The sequence below is a fragment of the Mangifera indica genome, chromosome 7 (assembly GCF_011075055.1).
Source record: "Mangifera indica cultivar Alphonso chromosome 7, CATAS_Mindica_2.1, whole genome shotgun sequence".
Classification (NCBI taxonomy): domain Eukaryota; kingdom Viridiplantae; phylum Streptophyta; class Magnoliopsida; order Sapindales; family Anacardiaceae; genus Mangifera; species Mangifera indica.
Window position 1 is genome coordinate 16752982 of NC_058143.1, and position 22706 is coordinate 16775687.

General features: G+C 33.1%; 3 protein-coding genes and 1 pseudogene across 5 annotated transcripts; 1 reads left to right on the forward strand and 3 right to left on the reverse strand.

The window, feature by feature from the left end:
- Nucleotides 1-1865: 1865 nt before the first annotated feature.
- On the reverse strand, nucleotides 1866-6717 carry LOC123219884 (nuclear transport factor 2-like). Of its 3 annotated transcripts, XM_044641836.1 has the most exons (10): nucleotides 6586-6717; nucleotides 6340-6426; nucleotides 6100-6234; nucleotides 4444-4750; nucleotides 4048-4322; nucleotides 3720-3894; nucleotides 3355-3476; nucleotides 3204-3269; nucleotides 2636-2717; nucleotides 1866-2360 (listed from the first exon to the last, which is right to left on the reverse strand). In XM_044641836.1, the coding sequence occupies exons 2-10, from the start codon at nucleotides 6376-6378 to the stop codon at nucleotides 2152-2154; spliced, it is 1410 nt and encodes a 469-aa protein (XP_044497771.1). In that variant the 5' UTR covers nucleotides 6379-6426; nucleotides 6586-6717; the 3' UTR covers nucleotides 1866-2151. The 3 variants fall into 3 exon arrangements, with proteins under 3 accessions (XP_044497771.1, XP_044497772.1, XP_044497769.1); XM_044641837.1 differs by having other exon boundaries at nucleotides 3355-3473; nucleotides 6340-6695; XM_044641834.1 differs by having other exon boundaries at nucleotides 6340-6692.
- A 2007-nt stretch (nucleotides 6718-8724) lies between these two features.
- On the reverse strand, nucleotides 8725-11169 carry LOC123220179 (29 kDa ribonucleoprotein, chloroplastic). Its single transcript, XM_044642221.1, has 4 exons — nucleotides 10649-11169; nucleotides 9591-9692; nucleotides 9128-9400; nucleotides 8725-9018 (listed from the first exon to the last, which is right to left on the reverse strand). The coding sequence occupies exons 1-4, from the start codon at nucleotides 11069-11071 to the stop codon at nucleotides 8965-8967; spliced, it is 852 nt and encodes a 283-aa protein (XP_044498156.1). The 5' UTR covers nucleotides 11072-11169; the 3' UTR covers nucleotides 8725-8964.
- Nucleotides 11170-12069: 900 nt separating this feature from the next.
- LOC123221599 lies at nucleotides 12070-14952 on the forward strand (annotated as a pseudogene).
- Nucleotides 14576-16556, reverse strand: LOC123221600. Its single transcript, XM_044644452.1, has 5 exons — nucleotides 16352-16556; nucleotides 16135-16251; nucleotides 15666-15769; nucleotides 15459-15566; nucleotides 14576-14997 (listed from the first exon to the last, which is right to left on the reverse strand). Coding segments are annotated over exons 1-5 (345 nt in total). The 5' UTR covers nucleotides 16353-16556; the 3' UTR covers nucleotides 14576-14982.
- Nucleotides 16557-22706: the final 6150 nt, after the last annotated feature.

Below are 22706 nucleotides of genomic sequence, written 5' to 3' on the forward strand. Positions count from 1 at the left end.
GGAGACAGGAGCAAACAGATGGAGAATCATCCTGTACAGGAAAAATCCGGGCTGAGGACCATCCATGAACTACAACAAGATGCAAGGACACCCTCCAGCAGGATACTACAGCAACTAAGCAGCACCCTGCAGATGCGCACATGCAAAAGGGATCATCATGTAAAGGTTGATCTGTCGATGAACGTAGTCTTTCTTAGACAGATTTGTACGCATGATTTTTGTTGTATTGTGGTAGCTATGGACGTACCATAATGTCGCAGCATTCTGAGATATGGTAGAAGTAAATTGTGGTGGAAATATGTTATAGTATTTTGAAGAATCATTAATTTTCACTTCGACAGGTTTAATGGAATCATTTAAAGAATCAAGTTTAGCTGTTAGATGAACACCGATGGAGCAAACTCAAATCCTATTCCATCAAGTGTATCTTTCTAAGAGATTCCTCGCCTATATTTGGGGATACTCCTATCCTCTGCACGATCTCCAAAAATTCCCAAATTCGGTTTCGGTGTCTAAATTTGGTAACCGGGGAGTTTGACCCGTGAAAGCGAGAAATTAACAGAGCGGATGAAAATTAGATGAGGGGAAAGAAGATCACGGTGGCGCTGACACCGAAGCAATTCAACCTACACTTGGCACTTCCTGTTCTCCACCCCACCCAAAAACAAGAACAAATCAAACCATTACAAATACCAAACTGCCATTTCTGAACCCACTTCTTTCTACCTTGTTTCTAACATTTTTAACAAAAATCATTTGTCCATGAATTTGATTTGCCAGCATTCTTAAAGGGCACGAAAGGTGATGTTCTCATTTCTTCGTTATAGAGCCTTCCTGATTAACTTCATGCAGATATATTATTCATAATAAGTTTACATGTTTTATGTATATGTTTCTTAATTCTTCACAAGGTGGCGCCTTCACATTTAGGCTTACCATATTAGTAATGGCTATCTTTTGTTTGTTGGAAACAGGGAGTCTTGTTCCTATTTTGAGAGAAACTAGAGAAGTTTTCATAAAAAAAGTACAGCAGAGTTGAATAGAAAGAAACTGGGTGATTTAATTTGATCTTGCAATATTTGCCCGCTTGCTTTCCAGTCTCATAAATTCGACTACCCAGAAGAAGTCTTTGCGTAATCTATATAACACTTACTCAATGTTGAGGAGTGCGCCATCTTTTTGCATATTTAATGGTTGAAGATGGAAAAAAGAATGGCCAACAAGATGTTCAAAATGAAGAGCCATTGATGAGAATTGTTACGATTGCAGATTACATCCATGGAGCTGAAGACTGCTATCATCGGCTACATTAGCAGATCCTGGAGATGCTGAAACTTTGATGTAGCATGCTAAACTGGTTGACATCTCCGAAATGAATCCTTTTTATTATATTTCATCTCAGCAATATTATTGGAGCTTATGCATGTTTCCTCTGGGAAATAGTTGAGGATCAGGAAGACGATGGAGCACAAAAGATCACAATGAGTCACTTATTTTCCGGTGAGGAGCAATTTGTTTTGTGAATTCTTATCTGACTCTATTTGGGTCCTAAGTGTACATGATATTGCTTTAAAATTCTATAGCTGTGTCGTTGATACCATGAACATACAATGTGTCTCAACTTTGGACCTTAGTGGCCTATTTTTCCCTTTGCTTTCAGCAATGCTCTTGCGGCATGTGCTAGTTTTATCTGGCAAATTGTAGAAGATGATTGAAGCCAACAAGATGATTTCCAGGCACCACTCCATGAAGGAGCTGTGGTAGCAGCTAATTCTTAAGCCAGAATGATAAAAGCCATATGCAATCAGAAGCTTAAGGCTTCTCAAATGCCTCTAATTACAGAAAAGTGATCAAAGCCCGGTAAGTGAAAAATAAATAGCAATTATATTATGTTTCAATGAAAGTTTATGCCAGTGGCTCTCATTAGAGATGGTTGTATTGTAGATTTGAACATAGTGACATAAATTAATAAATAAATAAATCAAACTCAAGTAGTTCCATCAATCAGATAATGACTAACAGGATTTACTTTATATGTCTCAACTGAACTGATTTGTATCACTATATGGTTCCTGAATTGAAAAAGGGTGGTTGTATGCACTGCTGGACCCAAAACGTTTAATCTCTCCTTTGTTATTGAATCTAGAATGTTTACTCTGATAAATTCTGCCCACTTCTTAATACTTGGTGACCTGAGAATCCTCTTTCTTGGCGGGGACCCGGTCTATAAAAACCATTTCCTCTCGGTCTGTTGTACTCTCGGTCAACCCCATCATAACCACCTCCCCGACCATAACTTCGAGAGCCAAAACGCCCCCTTGGGGCATCTGTCGTATAGCTTCCCCGGCCTCTCCCTCTCCCTATACAGAATTGCCTTGTCATAAAAAACATAAAAAAGAAAGTATCCTCTAAATAACTCGATCTTAAGGGGCAGTAAGAAACGGAGCTTTTGGTCATTCATGATTACATGGTAGTTATCAAGAGACTAAACTGAAAAGAAAGATTGACCAAAAGGCAACAATAAAAGTAACATTGACTGAGAAGTCACTCCTGTTAGTCTGACTAGATCTAGAATATGTGTATGCAGACCATTTCATAAACATTGATAATAATGAGAAAAGAAAGAAAGGCATACTTCCTCCTCGCGATGGTATATTGCTATTTGGTCTCCGCTCTTCAATATATACCTGTTGCCCAGCAACTTGTGCAGATCCCACCTGCATAAATATAATCAGAATACATGGCTAAATTAATACACAAAATCCAGAAGGATCAAAGCCAAAAACTATACATAATGAGAAAATTTATATACAATCACAATAAACAAGTCAACTGAAGAATGGCCTGATGAAACCAGAAATTGATAGGACTGACCAAAAAAGCCACCATGAAAGTGGAAAATTACAAAGTAAAACTGGTTCTTAAATGGTGTGAGATCATATAAGCTGGCAGCAAAGATCAAGAGAAGCAACTACAGGATATAGTGTACATGTGTTATGCAGTAGGTACACTCCAGGTATGTATGGATTTCAAGTCTTTATCTTGAACTAAATATTCCTTACTATGTTTGGAAAAGTCAAGAATTTCCAGTTGCATGTTAATTTAAAAGTAGATCAGTTGCAATCTTGGAATTAATAGACCTAGTAAACTATTTCTTAAGACAGAAAAGGGAGTTGCAAAGATGCTGCATTATGTATACAGACCTTGACTGCATTGTAAACGCCAGATATATCCTCAAATTCAACAAACGCATAGCAGACACCCACATCCTGCAAATAAAACAACTTATTTTTAAGACTATTCCCTTAAGAAAAGAGGTGTTGCAACACAGGAAATTGTTGGACAGGAATGAACCTTGCGACTCCGGATTACCACACCCTCAGAACTGAGTTCACCAAACTTCTTAAATTCCTCCGCAATTTCAGATTCAGACACATTTGGAGGCAAGTTTCTCACATAAACAGACTTTATCTCTTCTGAAATTATACACACAGATCAAATCAAATGATAATAGCAATGCATTTAGAGATATACGCAGTTGAAGCAAATAAACTTTTTTTTTTTAAATCTTTCAATATATATAATTATTGAAGAGAAACAGTTCCAATTATTGTAACAATACATTGTATTGAATTATGAAAATATCATTGATTCTTACACAATATTTATAGTACCTATACTACAAATAAGATGCATAGTTAGAGAAGTTTAGAGATTACCTTCATCCTCAACAGCCGAAACCTCTCCTGTTTCCGCTCCTGACTTTTCATACACATTTGACAATACAGCTACTTGCTGAATGGTTGGTTCAGAAATATGATTCCAATCAGAATACGGTGGTACATTCTTGTTAGCAGTAGGCTGAGAAGCAGATTGTCCCTTAGCAACCCTTAACTACCAACATCGATAAGCAGCAGAAAGAGAGAGTAAAGAAAAAATAAGTTAGTACAAGATATGAGCAAATTTCTCATTCAAAAGAAATTTAGTCACTCATAATTTAATAAAAGAATTTTAAAAAAATCAAAGTAACAAGTATTTAGTCAATACAATAGATGCATAAGTGTGCTTTTGGGTCTCTCCAATAGGTTCCTCGACAGAAGCAACAGAAGCTGGCAAATGATCTTGTACAGCATTCACTGTATTTTGAAGTAAGCCATTGAACTCTTCAGCAGAGTTGTCCTCCAGAATATTTTCAGACTCAGCTAGTGGCTGCACCCGCTGCTCATGGAAACCATAAATATCAAATAGACCATTTTCTTTGACAGCTACAGGAGCCACATAATCTCTTGCCTGGATTTCGCCACTCATTAAATAGCTTGCTCCTGCAAAATGCAACGATATTCTTTTCACAAAAAAAAATCACAGTACACATATTTTTCAACCTAACATTTGTGAGAAAAAGAGATTTGATCATCAGATTTGTCAATTAGGTTATACAGGCACCTGGTTCTGGAATTGTTGCAGAAGCATTATGTTTGGAATCAAGATTGCTCTGGGCTAAGAAGGCTGCTGGGTGGTGATGAATTGGTTCCTCTTCAATGATGTGGAATATATCATTAAGAACAAAAAAACCTTTCTCCTGAGGTGCAAGGAAAAAGGTTTGCATAAATTTCCTCCTCCCACTGAAATCTTTTACTTGCACTGAACCAGAAACCATTACAAGGACACCTCCATTCCAAGATTCTAGGGAATGGGCGGTCTTGACTTCAATTCCAGTAAAATTGAGAGACATAATGAGTTGATGTATATGCTGCCAAAGCGAAATGAGAGGGAAAAAAGTTACTATTCCATTTATTAAACACAAAAAGGAAGTAAGGTCAGAATGAACAAAATGAAATAATCTATCAGGATAGGGGGACACTATGCCAACTCCTCCCAAGGTCGTAGTCTCCCAATCAACCAAAGGCTACCCTAAACTCAAAGACAATATTTTTTTTCTCCCTTTGTCTTGATAACCCTAACTACCCCTCTGTATAATAAAACCTAACGCCTAAAATTAGGACAAGTGTCCCACAATCCTATCATAACCCTAGCAAGAAAATGTTCAAAAAAGGCACAAAATGGCCCTTAAAATAGGAGGCATTATTAAATAGGGCAACAAAATGGCAAAGGAAAGATGCATACAAATAGTTAACATATTACAAAAATATACGTGCATTGTCTAGATAACAATACTAAGAAAAAAAGGAATAATATTAATAAGCTAGACAGCTCCTTAAATATATATATATATATAACAACACCCAAATATAACCATGCACTCAATCAATCTAAACAAAAAATATATATAAGTTTCTCGCTATTAGAAGATAAATGAACCCATTCATAATCCATAAACTCCTTTTGGCTCATGTTAGAGGTGTTTCACACCAAATGAGCATCACATTCATAAAACACCTTACTCCAGTATATACATCCACTAGTTAATAGCCTACTATATTAAATAAGAGCATTCTATTTATAAACTTATTCTTTACACATCATTATTTTTTTTTTAAAGATCTACTGCTACATTAAGCCTTCAGGCCTTCTGAGCTTGCTCTGCCAAAAAAATTATAATAATAAAAAAGGGAGCACTACATAAAGATAAGACAGAGAATTCAACTGCATCATCAGTTGAATCTCACAACAGTAAGGCACTGACTAATCGGAAGAAATAAAACTCACACTTATCCCCCAATGGTTAGCTGAATATTACAAAATGGAAGTGGAAATTCTTAAACTCATAAACAACTAAAGTAATATCACTAAGGTAGCCATAGAAATGAAATGCACCACAACAGAAACAAAATGAACGCGAAAATAACCGTTAAACCCAAAATAATAAGATAACAATATTAGAAACATACAGTACTCTACAAGAACTAGAGGAAATTCATCTATTCTCACACTGAAATTAAACAGCAAAACAGAAAATTTTTGGTGTCACTAAAAGAAAGCAGCCCAATAGCACTTCAATACTAATCAAACAAATAAAACTACATTTCCAGCCAAAATGCAGAACAAATAACTCCAATATACCTATCTTATCTTGATAGAATAGCACGAAATTAACACAATTCACTATATTTCAGTTACGTTAACGAACCGAAAATATACCATTATATCAGTGGCGGTGTCTCTGGTGTTACCATCAATACGAAGCATAGTACTTGCATCACTGTAAAAATGGTGAACATAATCAGGCTGTTGCTGTAGTACCCGATAGTATTGCCCCACAAAATACGTACCCACCTATCGAAAAAAAAAAAATCAATAACTTTGCTAAATAAAACAAACCCAGATAACAAAAACAAAGAAAAACTAAAACCCAATCAAGTAAAGCAAAGCAAAGAAAACCTGAGCAGCAGTGAATGGAATGGGGAATGGACTGGCCATTTTGACAAAAAAAAAACTCTAAATCCTACAAAACCCTAGATCCAAGATCTGTAAAAAAATAATAGCACCAATAAAAACCCGTCGTCAGTAAGACTGTTTATGGACACATAAGAATTTTTTAACATGAAAAAACTGCGTAGCAAGACATAGAAAATCTAGCTTGAAGTGGCTTTGGGAAATAAAAGAGGGAAGGATGTGGGCAGACACCAAGAAAGATAGATTTGTGAGAAGATCTTCTCCACTGATTGCTTTTTGTGGTGTGTGTTTGTAGGATTTTTCTTTTTTATGGACTCTTCCTTTTACTTTCTTTCTTTCTTTGTTTTTACTTTTTTCTTTTCTAGCATTTGAAATTGAATTGTTTTCTTTTTTTATGTTTTTAATTAATCAGAACTCAAAAGTCACCCCGCTTGATGCAAGACAACTTAGACAAGAGCGCTGAAATTGGAAGGGTACTTTTTGCCACCGCCGAGGGTAATATACAAGTATAAATTATTTTTATATAATTAAATAATTTTAAATTAAAAATAAAATAATATTTAATTATATAATAATATATATAAATATATATATTTATATATTTAAAATAAATATATATAATATTATTTTTTAGCTAAACTAATTGTATAGTGTTAAATTGCATTTTGATTAGGCTGTTCAACTTTTTATTCTTTTTTTAATAATATTATAAATACTTATTTTAAGTATACAAATTAATATATATATATATTATCATATAGTTAGATATACGGCTAGATTTGAATCGAACTGAGCTCGAGCTCAAGCTTGACTAGATTCATATATAGTTGAGTTCGAGTTCGAACTCGAACTCATGAAAACCAAGTTTGAACTTGGTTCGAATTCAGTTTGACTCATTTTTCATTATTAAAATAACGTCATTTTAATACATATTAATCGAAATGATGTCGTTTTGTATCAAAATTTTTAATTGAAAAATCTGACGATAGCTCAAGCTCGAGCTCGGCTAAGACTGGGTCGTTTCAGGCTTGTTCGAACTGAGCTCAAACTCGAACTGGCTCGATTCAAGTCCAACCCTTGTTAGATATTACTTTATAATTAATTTAAAATTATCTAATTATATAATAATATATATTTTAAAATAAATGCACATAATTTTATTATTTTTATATATTTTTTGGCTTCAACATGTCTTTTTATCAACTCTTACCTGGTTCAACAAAATATATAAAAATCCCAATTGAATGCTTGTTAAAAAAATTTAGCTATTACTTTTTTGCCTTTTTTTTTATTGAATGGGATATTGAAAGCTAAATTTTCAATTTTTTTATTTAATATATTAAATTAATTATTTTACTTCTAAAACAAAACAAACGAACAAATTATTATAATAATATTTATTTGATAATTTTAATAATTTAAATTAAAAATAGAATTTGATTTTTTCAACTGAAATGTTATAATTTAATACTTTTAAATATTATTATGTCATATGTCAAAATATAATTTATAATAAGAATGTTTCAATATCTTAGAAAGTTATTGTGTTATTTATTAACTCAAATGATTATTTCCTACCTAGACGATAATAAAATAATAATTTTTATCTTTTAAATTTAAAAAATATATTTATTTATTTATCATCGATTCAATTTAGGGATAGGATAAAAATGAAAAAAATAAAGACCTCTAAAGATTCTAAGAAACCTAAGTGAGATAAAATTTTGATGAGAATCTCATTAGGAAACCCACTTACAAGAATTGAGTCGAGCACCTGCCCTTGAACCACACTTACGATTTGGTTCATCCTCCTTCATTTTACTCGTATATTTTATTAAGTAATATTATATATACAAATAAATTATATAAAATCTTTATGTATAATCTTATATGATAATATTTGACTGAATGATTTTAAAATGAGAAAAAAAAATAAATAATAATAATATCACCTATAATTTTATTTCTACTTTATTTATACTTTGAAGCTCGTCTCCAAAATGAGTAAAAATTGAAAAATATTTTTGAATAATTACTTTTTTGGATTCATACAAAATGACTTTTTAACCTTTTTATGTAATGATGTCAAACGATTTTTATTAATAGAAATAGATGTTAAGTAAATAAATAAAAATTTCAAGCTTAAAAAGTGCGAAAATATCACTTTATTAAAGTTTGCCTTAAGTGAATACTCTCATAAAACGGTTTATGCATTTTGCATGCCCTTTCTCCAACCGATGTAAACTTTTCTATGTGCTAGGCCTGCCTTTCATACAAGGCTAACAAAAAGTGGACTTTTCATAGTTATTAAAACTTGTAAAAATGTCACTTACCCATAAAAAAAAAAAAAAAGAGCTTATAAAAATGCTATTTTGCAACAAGGATTGCAATTTGATGCTTCATATTAATTAATTATCATAATTAGTAAAGATATAGCCATGAAAATTTCACAAGCTCTACTTAGAAAAATACACTAGTGGAAACTAGAGGGAATTTCAGGTCTCTCTAATGACTGCATTTGCAATATGAAACTAATGTATCCTTGTAATTTCTGAACCTTACTGATGATGATCTTCAAACCTTTTCGAACTCACTTAATTTTTCATCATCTTACATTCGTCTTCCTTCAGCCAAGCTTACTCGCATAGCTCGCCCTTCTAATTCCTGCAGAGGGCCAAAAGAATTAAGTGATCAATGAGTGATGTTCTTGTAACCGAATTTTAAATATATCAAAGAAGACACAGTTGAGAAAGGGATTTAGGAAATTAAATACCACTCCATTGAGAGACTCCAGGGCAGTATCCATCTCTTCTTTGGTTGCATAGCACACAAAGCCATACCCACGCGACCTTCCCGTTTCTCCATCATACACAACTCTTGCTCCCACCACATTTCCATACTCTTGAAAAGCTTGGGTCAAACTTTCAGTTGTTACCGACCAGGATAAATTTCCAACAAAGAGCTTGTATTCAGTTTCTGCATATAAAGGTGCTTTAGGCCTTGGTTTGTCAGAAAAGTTCACCCTCAAATTTCGACCCAAATATTCCTGGAGCATCAAATTCTTTATGTCAAGATAAAGAAAGGGAGGGTTTGTGTTGTGTATGCATCAACAGAACAAGGAAAGATAAAAAGGAGAAATGCTGGTTCATCGAGATAACTGTGTTGGAGCTTTATTCCCTAATTAAAAGATAAACACATTGAATTCGGAAGGCAGAGAAAGAGGGTCAGTTTCTTACTCTCCCATCAAGGTTTTCTATGACTGCATTACAATCTTCAATGGTGCTCATTGTCACAAATGCAAACCCTCTGCTTCTTCCAGTTTCTCTATTGTATAGCACCTATAAGCATTTGCATACATAATATTAAAGTAAATATATATATAAATAGAGAAATTATATCCCAGAATGCAAATTTATGCTGGTCAAAAAGAATGGATAATTTTTACAACATTGAAACCTTCTATGTTTAGTAAGATATTAGTAAGAACATCATGCAATGCCAGTTACAGATCCTCTGATCATTCTGAAATCGGTATCCTTCAATACTCATTGCAATTATCCTTCTGACATGAACTTTCCGAGATCTCATACCAATTAATTCATAAGTAGTATATGAAAGTATAAATTCACATACTTGCACAAAGGAACTATAAAACATTCTATTTTCTAGAACTAAAAAGCATAATGAGATGAAGCGACCACTAAAATTAAAGGAGATTTAAACAAAATAGAGATGGAGGGGAAGTTTAAAACCAAGCTAGACATTAAGATGTTCTCTGCAGCCAGATGAAGAATGAGCTATTTAATCCAGCTTAAGTTGCAACATTCACACTTTCATCCGTTGGTATTGACCAGCAGAGCTGAGCATATTTAAAACCTTAACAAGCAAGTGTCAATTAAGCCTAATTTCACTAGTTTTCAGATGAGTTCAACATACTGCCAATCCTCACATACATAAACTTCACTCTTTTTCCCATCACATGCCGCAAGATTTTCAACACACATTTGAAGACGCTCTTTTAGCCTTTTGGTGAATTTTCCCAGAAACAATATTGGCTAATCATGCAATTAAATTCCATAATCAAGCTTACTCGCAATATTGCTTAATGAAGATGTTAATAGATAGCATTTCTAGCAGCCTACAACAGCTATATGAATCTTGTGAGTGAAACGATGACTCAAAATAACCAGTTTAGCCATATGAAGATTTCACAGGGTACAATTAATAGCTTAATTGTATGCATCCACTAACAGTAATCTTGAACAGTAAGCAATAATGTAAGTATGTCACTAACCTCAACAAGCTCTGGACTTGCATAATCTTGTATTATCGCCGCCAGCTGAGCACTGTCAACGTTATAAGGCAAGTTCCCAAAATAAAGCTTAGTGTTAACAGGAGTTACAGTACTCCGAGTCTCGGTCAGATTCTCATTCTGAGGCTGAACCTCGGCCTCTCCATCTCCTTCTACTTCCTGTTCAGCGGCAGTGGCAGTGGCAGAAGCAGCCTCCTCCTGCGCGACAGCAGCAGATATCTTGAGGGCACGCGAAGCTCCTATAGTGATGTAATTAATGGCGTAGGAAGAAAGCGAAATAGAAGGTAAAACGCGAGGTGATGGAGAAAGTTTAACGTGATGAGAAGGCATGCACTTGAGAGTGGTGTGAATGTGCATTGATGAGGAGAAGGAAGAGCTTATGGCGGCAGCAGCTGTGGCAGCCATGGTGGTGGTGGTGGTGGAGGAATTGAGAGTTGGTCAATTTAGATGTCAGAGAAGAGTAAGGAAATGTGATGGAACATTGGTAAGATGAGAAGTGTGATGTGGGAAACTTGTAGCCAATGAGAATGTGGATAAGGTGATCGCACTCCAAGCTCCACCATTTCTCCCTTTACCTCCCTTTATTTTTCTATGTTATTCCTTACACCCTATGTTTTTCCACTCAGTATTCTCAAAGTTTTATATGTTCAGTGCGTGCCTAATCTGATTCCAAAAAACAATTCAATTCGAATAATATTCTTTAAAAAAAAAAAGTTATTGAAAATCTAGTTTTTATTATAATAACTATTGAAGATAATTTTTTTTTTAATAGACCAATGATAAATTCATTTTTTCATTTCAATCAAATTTTATGTTTTATTCAGTTTTATTAATGAATTTGTTCGCTATTTACGAAATTTTTTTATTAAAATTATAAAAAATTCGTTAACATTTAACATAAATATCAAATTATTAATATATTCTTACAAATTTAAGAATTTATAACTTATACTTAAAAAAATTAAAACCGTAACCAATTTTAAAATATTATATTTTATTCAATATTTATAAGGGTGTAATAATTATTTTTGAAACTACTAAAACCTATATTGAAATTTTAAAAATTTTAACAATGCTCTCCTACTTTTTTCAAATTTTCAAAAAAAAAATCCTTGAACATTTCATTAACATTGATAATATTTATAAGAGTTAGAGTATGTCTTCTAAACTTTTGAAAAAAAAAATAAAAAGAAAAGAAAATAAGAAAAATAAGAGATAAAAAGAAAATGAAAAATTCTATGAAAATTGATTTTTTTAATCATTTTATTTAACAGGTGAAAATTTCGTTTTATGAAACTTAAAGGATAAGAATTGTCATCTCACCAAACTTGGGTGGAAATAGCAGCATTTTTCCTCACAGTTTAATAATTAATATTCTCTACAGGTAGGATTTTCTTTTTATTTTTAACAAATTGGTGGTGGTCTTTGAGCTGATGGAGTACGATGTTCTTCTTTCGTCGTACAATTCTGAAACTCAACGTATCATCCCTCGCCCTCGCACACACCAGACAACTCTCTCTCACTACACAAAACCAATCATTCTTCTCACCTTTAAACCTAAAACCCATCAACTCTCAAATCTCGAATTTCATGAGAAACGCCCGTGTAATGGAAGCTGAAAACCTGTTCGATAAAATGCCGCAGAGAAATACTGTCACGTGGAATGCAATGATTCGTGGATACTTTCAAAATGGGCTGTTTGATAAAGCTGTGTGTTTATTCAATCAAATGCCTGAACGTGATGATTTTTCATATAATACTTTGATTTCTGGGTTTATGCAGATTGGCAATGTTAATGGTGCAAAAGACGTTTTCGATGGAATGGTGGTTAAAAATATTGTGACGTGGAATTCGATGATTTCTGGGTATGTACGTAATGGTTTCATCGATGAAGCAATAAGGATTTTTCGTGATATGCCAGTAAGGGATGTGGTTTCTTGGAATTTGGTGATTGGGGGACTTGTGAATTTGAAAGAATTGATCTTGCTGAAGTGTATTTTAAAGAAATGGGTGCTAGAGATGTTGTTTCTTGGACAATTATGGTCTCTGGACTTGTAAGAACAGGACGAATTGTTGAAGCTCGTCAACTATTTGAAGAGATGCCTGTAAAGGATGTTCAGGCTTGGAATGTAATGATAGCTGGTTACGTGGAAAATGGGTACGTTGACATGGCAGAAAATTTGTTTCGAAGAATGCCTGTCTGCAATTTGGATTCCTGGAAGCAGTTGATCAATGGATTGGTGAATAGTCAAAGAATTAATGATGCAATTAGGAATTTCATGGAAATGCCAGAAAAATGTCAAAAGACGTGGAACTCAATTATTTTGGGTTTCATAAGAAATGGGCTTGTGAAGGAAGCTCATGCATTTCTTGAGAAATATCCCTATAGTAGCATAGTATCGTGGACTAATGTAATTGTTGGTTATTTTGAGATTGGTGAGATTGCTAATGCAGTTAAGGTATTCAAGTTGACGACAGATCGAGATGCTACTGTGTGGAATGTTATGATATTTGGACTTGGAGAAAATGATCATGGGGAGGAAGGTTTGAAGTTTTTCATCAAAATGAAAAAGTCAGGTCCATCTCCTGATGAAGCTACATTTACCAGTGTTTTGACAATCTGTTCAGACTTGCCTGCCCTAAATCTTGGAACACAAATTCATGCGCAGGCAACTAGAACAGGTTTGAATCAATTAACATCTGTTTCAAATGCCATGGTAACCATGTATGCAAGATGTGGAAACATGCAATCAGCTTTACTGGAATTCTCTTCCATGCCAATCCACGATGTCATTTCTTGGAATTCTATAATTTGTGGTTTTGCTCACCATGGAGATGGCGAAAATGCTCTTGAGATGTTTGAAAGAATGAGATTAACTGATATTAAGCCCAATGACATAACCTTTGTTGGAGTTCTATCTGCCTGTAGTTATGCAGGATTGGTGGACCAGGGTAAATACTACTTCACTTATATGAAAGATAAGTGTTTCCTTCGGCCAACAAGTGAACATTATACTTGTGTTGTTGATTTGCTGGGGAGATTTGGTCTTATAGATGAGGCAATAAGTTTTTTAAATCAAATGAGAGCAGATGGAACTGAAGTTCCTTCAAGTATCTGGGGATCTTTGCTTGGAGCTTGTAGAATCCACAAGAACATCAAGGTGGGTGAGATTGCTGGTGAGAAGATTTTGGAAGTGGAGCCTCATAACTCCGGTGTTTATTTAATTTTGGCAGAAATGTTTCTTACTAGTGGAAGAAGAGAAGATGCTGAGAGGATCTTGGCTCGAATGAAGAAGAATGGCGTCAAGAAACAACCAGGTTGTAGTTGGATTGAAATAAATAATAGTGGGCATGTATTTCTTTCAGGAGATAGTGCACACCCTGAGTTCCATGGAATCTGTCGTCTTTTGGACTTATTGCATGTTGAGATAGAGACTAAAATTTCAAAACCAATTCCTACTACAATTGAGCCGTGATACAAATTTCTTTTGATTGAATGTTATGGGTGAGATACATCGCTGACTCTTCATATTGGATGCCATGACCCAAGAAGAGGAACAGCTAGTGCACAAGTGGATGTAAGGCTGAGGTTTTGATGCATATAGTTAGGCCACTGGGTAAAGCTCCCCAATGTGGAATGAAGATATTGGCAGAAGTGACAGTTACAGTCAAAGATGGACAAAAAATAAATCTTAGCTTTGTTGTTCATTAACCTAACAAAGATGGACTTGAAAATATCTCAAGTTTGAGGGCAGTGAAGAGCGGTGTGTTTTTGAAGCCTGATGCCATGGCAAAATCTTAACCTCTTCAGGTCTTTTTGAAGTCAAATGTCCACCAGTAACTCTCCATTCTGTTTTTTCATAGGATGGTCAAAATGGTTAAGTATAATGAATTCTTCTTAGATCTGCATCAGTGAGAAACCCAAGTATTGTATAGATATTAATTTTGTCTTCCATCATGTGGACAATTACCTTTTTTCCAGAAGGGGAAAAAAGAAATGAAAAACACTCTGTATTCATTCATACAATCCTCTGAAGTCTGATACGACTGATCCGATAACACATATCACATTCAAGTTTTCACAAAGCAAGATTTTCCACGCCGAAGGCTTCTCTGAGTTGGAGTGACCATCACTGAACTCGTCTTCCCTTTAAGATCACTCTTCTTATCAGAAGCCTCATTGGACAAATTTGTGTGCATTTGACTTTTGGTGCTTGGAGCAACTTTACATTGGGCGCTCACATGTCTATTTTGAATAAAATTATGGTTCCTCAAAACTTTTGATCGATTTGCTCCGATCTTGTTTTTGTTTCCTATCATCGCATCGTTGTCTATATGCAAAACACAAATTGCAAAGAGTTAGAATAAGATGGATTTTAGATGAAAACATATTCAGTTTTGTGTACACCAGATGCAATATAACTGAATTGTGTTGCAGTTCAACTGCAAAGTTTCAGTTGTCAATTTCTCTGTCCATGATATGACCTTAGGCTTCTAATCAAGTTGTCAACAAGCTCTACCATATCTGATTGTAGTATGCATTCACTTGTAATGAAAGAACTACTTCCTGTAACCCACTTCTCAAAAGTCATCCTTTGGATGATTAAAGAAGTTATTATGATATTTTCTTGAGCTGCAGAAGCAGAGTGCAGACATAGTTTTATAATACAATTTACTAAACGAAGTGATAACTCCATTTGTTTCCTTAAATTTTATTGGATGTTCAACAGGTAGCATTCACAAAAATTAGGAATGAGTCACGGTTAACCACAAGCAGAGACTTGGAAATTACCAGGACTTGATAAAACAGCACGAGGACGCAGGACGGAACTGGAAGAAGAAGTGAGTCTGATATTTGATCTATCCTTTTCATCAACCTTTCTATCATGCTTCTCTGGTTCTGTCAATTAAGCAGAGGTCATACAGAATTGAAACATCCTCTTCAAAGCAATAAATGGATTTATGTCTGCAACTTGTGAAGGTAAGTAAAATTTGTTACCTCTGCTGTTAGAAACAGTGGGTGTAACATTGACTGCGTTAAGCACACGAGTGTTTTGAATTCTTGGAACAAACGGTGGGAAACATCTTGCTGCTCCTCTTTCACTGTGAATATCAGAAAGCATGGCGAATTATTATGCAATAAACACTTGACAAAAGCGAGCTGAAAAAGAGTGAATTTATCTGCTGTTAAGATGATTAAAGGATTTGGATTATTCTTTTCCTTTCATTATCCTGTGTCTGCATTGATCTCCATCTTTTCTTATATCCATCCATATCTCCTAATTGTAACTATGCCTCTAATCCTACATGAATTTCAAATAATTCAAACTCTAAGCAGACAAAATTTTTGTCCTTATTGCAACTTTATGGCAGACATAAAAGCACAAATAATTCCCGTTCAAACTCAATATAAATTATCATATGATTCAAGCTGCAAAACAAAATTATTTGAAAATTTAAAATCATACCAGGAGGAGAAGAAGAAGAGACACGTATGGGGAGAGACGCAAATACTTTATGATCAACTGCAACATCACGTTTATGATCTTCGTCTCTGTCTTCTCTCACTTTCACCTTCGGATACACTTCAAAAGAATTTAAAAAAAAAAAAAAACACCTCAGAATCAAATCATTTACGAACTAAGAAAATCATCCGAATAAACACAAACTTCAGAAAGAACTTACTTTGGTGATTCTCTGTATGTTTGACTTTCGAAAGCTTGGTTCTTCAGCTATCAAAGGGAAGCATGAAAGGTTACGGCTTCTAGGGCTGACTACAGAATCAAAAAAATAAAGAAAACAGAAGAGGAAACACGTGGTTGTATATATATATATATTATTTGCTGAAGAGAACAGAATGAAAATGAAAATTTGAAGATCATATTATTTGCTTTGACCGGAGAAGCTGAAAAAAAAAAAATATATATATATATATATATATATTAATGGCTGGCTGACACAAATGCTTGAATTGACAGATGTGATTGGCAGCGTGTGGATGGTGGGGTCCAGTAACGAACACTTTAAGAGGCTCTCACTCAATTTCGAAATCGAATGCATCTTTCAACGGTTATTTTTTATGAGATAAATTTAAAAAAATTAATAATATAACTAGAAATTAAAAAATGATAAACAAAACCAACAAATTAGTTAACAATGTCAACTGACTGTGGCATTAGCATGGTGACGTATATATATATATATATATATATATTTTCTTTTATATTTTGTGTTAAGAAGGTCAAATGAAAAGTGTTGGAAAGGTTATTCTTATGCTCAAATAAAATAATCTTGAGCTGAGTTTCTTTTCCTCTTTCCACTAATAGCAAATTTTTTATCAAACTAAATTTGTATTTAGAGTTTAATTGTTTTAAGGCCTGTTACTTTTAAAATGATTAAACAACTATTTTTTTATTTAAAATTTGATGAAATTACAGATTCTTATGTTATAAGTGTAAAAAGTTTAAATCATTATTAACACTTAATATAAATATTAAATTATTAATAGATTCCTACCAATTTAAAATTTTATTTAGAGTTTTAAAAAATATTAACATTTTAAACAGTTTTAAAATATTGTATTTTAGTTAATTTCGAATAACTAAATCCAAGTCAGGAGCTAGAATGGGAATATTCAACGTTTTTGCATAGTCGTATAACATCGTGTGGTTGACGAGGCAATTGAATTCACTCATCAAAGTGGTGGGAAACTAAATCCAATGACTAACGAGGATTCGAAATGTAAGTGATGTAGAGAGAAATTATGACATGATTTAACTTTGAAAGAATAATATTATATGTATAATTAAATTATATAAATTTATCTGTATAAATTAAGAAAATATCATCACATTATATGGTTTTAAAGTGAAAGAAAAAAAATAATTATATAACTCAACTATAAGCTTTCATCATAGTTTTACAGATAAATTTATATACATAGTTTTATTCATCTTGAAAAGTCTTTTTGTATATTTCGTTTACTTTAGATTTCACATTTAATAAACTAATTTTAAGACAAGAATGATATGTGTTATTTACCGGCTTTTAAAAAATTTGAATATAGTTAAAATCAGAATCTATAATTTAAGAGTAATACTATATATACATGTTTTGAAGATATAAAATAAATATACAGATAATGTGTTATTATATGATTGAGTATTAATTTATCTTTAATTTAAAATCATCTAATTATATAATGATATATTATTTATATATATAATTTATATACTCGGAATATATATATAATTTTGTTGATAATTTAATTATATCAAATTAATTAATCTCACAAAATAATCCTCCTTCCACGTTTCATTAGGCCTAGGCCTAAAATCAACAACTCATGATGTTTATGGGCTTTAAATGTGTTTACACGGCCCACGAATACCCCCGATTTATTGTCCTCCCAGGCTAATCACCAGCCTTCGTCTAAACAAAAAACCCTAAACCCTCTTCCCCTTTCTCCCTTGACCTCTCATGGCGTCCAATCAAGGCAAAAAGCGCATTACCACCAACAACAACAACAACGCAAGCATTTTCACTAGGATCACCGGTGCCGTTTCAGACTCCTCAATTATGGCCTACACCAAACGCACGGCCTCCGACACGGCCTACGTCACCAAAAAACTCCTCAAAAGCACCGGAAAAGCGGCGTGGATTGCGGGGACCACGTTCCTCATCCTGGTGGTTCCACTCATCATTGAAATGGACCGAGAACAGCAGTTCAGCGAACTCGAGTTGCAACAGCAGAGCCTGCTTGGTCCACCCCCGCTCCCGTCGGCTCAGAAGTGAAAGCAAACTCGGTCTCTGACCTGGCACTGGCAGGGTCAGGTTAGAAGGGGTTTAATTATTTCTTATTAAGAGTGGTGTTAGGGTTTTAATGGTTTAATTTATATATTAAGAATGATGGATTAAATGATGAATGTTTACTAAAAAGTTTTATTTTTATTTTTTGTGCCCCTTATTGTACTTGTATTTGTGGAGTTAGTTTTGTTTGGTTTAGATTAGGGTTTTGTTGCAGTAAAAATTAATTGTCTAGTAAACTAAGTTCAATTCAATAACTAGAAGTAAGTTCAGGCTGATTTTCTAGTTGTCAATTTCACAGTCATAAACATAATATTTATAATTTCATCATTGGAATAAATTTTCAACTTCATGGGATGCGAGTCTATGAAGAATTGTTTTTCGGGTTTCTTTTATTCTATCATTCATGTTATGTTACTGGGGATGTGATTTTGCAAAAAAATGGTCTATGCTCTTTGCATTTTGGCCTCCATATATCTCCATGTCTTTGATGTTTTGAGCAGAGTTTTCTCATCTTCAATGTATGGTTTTATCTGAAAGCAAAAACTTGTTTTATGCATCTGTTTGGTAGCATGAATAATGCAATTTTTTCTGCTGGGCATACTATGTTTTAATAATAGGAATTAGCTTGGCTAATCTCTTCCTTTCCTGACTGGATCTTTGGCTATGCAAACTTTCAGCTGTTTAATGTCTCAGTAGTCTGTTGCTGCGCATCAATATGTCCCGGCAATTACTATTATTGATCATGACATTGGTCTTTTTCTAATAACAAGGTTTCCATCTGTTATACCTTGGGATGCAATTTGGTTTAAGCTAGTGTTTTATGATAATTCTTACCTTCAGTTATATCTCAGATTATAAAACTTTCACAAAGTTAGAGTTACCTTCTCCTTTTAGTAAATTTTAGTTAATGGCTTTTAAATATTTCTTTTATGGTCTGTTGGCGTTTGCTTTAAATGCTAATCTGCCTCCATTTCTCTAAATTCACTTTTCTCTTATTGGCATCTTCATTGCAAAATCTTTAGATGGGTTATTTTTAATTTTCTGAAAAAAGGGGATTATTGCATAATTCATAGGAATTTACCTGTCAATGGAGCAGAGAATTGACTTGACAGGACACACAAAAATCAGTTAACGGTTGAGTTATTCGACGTAAAATCTAGTATGAATCATATTTGGATTAACACAAAATTAAATTGGGTCATATTAGGATTACACAAAACTTATTCGAATGTTTCTTTTAATGTCAAATAATGAGCCCGTCATTTAATTATTTCCAACTTTAAAAAATCAGATGGGTCAAACTTTTTCTTTTTTTCACTCCGACAATATGTGACCCTCCTTTATATTTAATTTTTGTTCACAGTTGTTTTAAATTATTTATTCATATGTTGCATGTTAACGGACTATGATAAATGAAAAAGATATTAATTTTAGAAAATTAAATACAAAAATTTGCATGATCTGTAAAGTATTAAAGGGGTGTTGTTCGAAAAATTAATAAAAGAAAAAAGAAGTCAATTTAATTGGATTAATTAAAATCCTAAACCAATAAAATTCTAATTATACATGAAAATTAATAAAAGTTCACAAATATATTATATTAATTATATACAATTTAGAGTCTTGTACATGATAAATTACAGTAGTTATAGTTAGGATTAATTACTATTTGTTTTATTGTTTGAATAAATAATTATATATTTTATTATATAATTAAATATTATTTTTATTTTTAAATTAAAATTATTTAATTATATAATAATATATATATTTTTTTTTATAAAATTGTGTCGTTGTGTGAAAGGATGGGTTCGTAAAGGATGTTATACAATCTGACACAGAGCACTGTAGTGTTAGAGCCAAACACGGTAGAAGAGTAGCCCCCTGGACCCTGGTCAAGGGCTGAAACGAGGGTATACTCGGAAAAGAACAACGTCGGAGTGCGCCGACAAAGACCGACGCTCTCACTTTGAGAAGATACAAGACAAGACAGCTGGAGGGGCCTCACATGCTATCTTAAGATAGACGAATCATTTGAATACGTCAACAACCGTCAAGTGTACCATCCACAGCTTCCCAAATGGGAACTCACCAATTGTATTTTGAAAACCCGAACAGCAGGACCCACGGTCTGGATTATCCCTCACCATATTTCAATTATTTTTATAAGAATTATTCTTTTTTTTAATCATAACAAAACTACTTTTATTCAAATAAAATTATAATTTTATACAGCTTTATTTCTGTTGGTATCTTGGAGCGCAAATACTTTTGTAATATTTTTATATTTTATTATTTTTATTAATAATGAAAGTTTTTAGCTGGCGAGACAATAATTTTTTACTATTTAAATTTAAAATTCTAATTTACTAATATTTATTAAAATTAAATATTAATTTTAAATTAAATTAAATATAAAATAACATTTAATTATATCATCACCTTAGTGGGAAATGAGACCCAAGCCAAGCAAAAACCATCAGGGGCCATCACCACCACCACTTCCTCCTCTCTCCCTTATCTCTCACAAAAACTGCAGTTCTCGATTGTCATCGAAGTTCCGGTGAGAAATGCCAATTCAATAATTCAAACCATCGAGAAAGAAAATCTCATTTTGAAAGCAACGAACCATTACGAAACGAAGGAAAATTTGATAACAAAAACAGAGAGCCCACTTCCACACGCTACGTGACATGCCTGTACAAATACAGTCTGTCGATTTGGTACAAAAAATTGTCTTCTTGAGGGAATGTTATCTTGCAAGACTAGCACTATTATTAATTGATATAAAATGAACGATAATTAGTAAGCTTTTTGGTGCAAATATGGATGAATTAGACAGACTTGTTGCCTTTTCGTTGTCGATGGAAAGCGACCCATGTATTATTTTTATATTATTAATCCAATTACAAATTTCCCTTTCATCGAATATGATAACACGATAGATAGTAGTCAAATATTTTAATCTCTATCTCTGTTTTTATAAAGAAAACTTTTTTTCTATCTCCAATTAGATATTAAAGAAAATCCTCATTCTCTCTCTTTCTTGTACCATCTTTGTGAGAAAATTTTTCATATTTTTCTCTCTTAACTAAAAAAATGATTAAATATTTATTATGTATCAAAATATATCGATAATAATTTAAAATTTTCAAAAAGTAAATCAATGTGTAAAGATTTAGATATTATGTTGGGGAAGGGACAAGCTAGATAGGAGATGAGTCGGGAATATATTTATTCTCATAGCTAACGGCAGAGGTTGAAGTCATCTTCATTTCTATCTCTGTCCACCTTTATCAGAGAATCGTTTTCCTATTCTAGAAGGGGTGGGTCAAAGACCAAGTTTCACAGGCCAAATGTTTTATCTCTACCTCTCACTTCTAATTAGCTCTACTATATGTTGCTTAACCAAGGCTTGATTACTACAAAAGACACAACATTTTTATAACCCTTTTCCAGTATAATTAAATAAGCTCAAAAGTAGAATGGATTTTAACTTCATTTGAAGTTACATAAACCTAACAAGCCATCCCACATATTTAAAATATGACTTTACATTGTGATTTAATAACCATTTGAAACAATATTTTTTTAACTTACATCAATTTACCCAATTTTTAAATGTTACAATTTTTCCCCTGTACAAAAACATACTGCCAAAAACAAAGTGCCAAAGTAGAGAGACCCACAGAGCACACGTACATATTCGTATAGCTTGCTGCCAAATTTTGTAGACTGCAGCTAGCTGTATATTCTTTTGACTGGGATTTGAACTCGGCTTGGCAGGAACAAAGTTTATTCTGCCGCAGTTAAAAGTAAAAGTTAGAAAAGAATTTACAGTCACCTGGTGTTTGGTTGCTAAGTGGGATGATTTTGTTTAAACAATCCTTCTCTCAATTATTAGATTCAATCTTCTTTGGCCCAGAAAAAAAGGTCAACTGTTGCCCAAAGAAATCTTCTATTTTAAGATTGACATGTAGAAGTTGTACTATAAAGAAGAAAAGTGAAAGTTTCTGGGTCAGAAACGTTTTTTTTAACAAGCCAAAGTGAAAGTGCAACCCACCTCAATCATTATATCAAACAATAATTTTAAGATAACATTAAAAAAAATTCACCAAATAATGATTTTAAATATTATTGAAAATAATTTAAATGGATTAAAATCTTATTTCTTTGATATTTAAATTATCTCTAAAAGATATTAAGTCTGAAACTATTTTCTTTGATAATT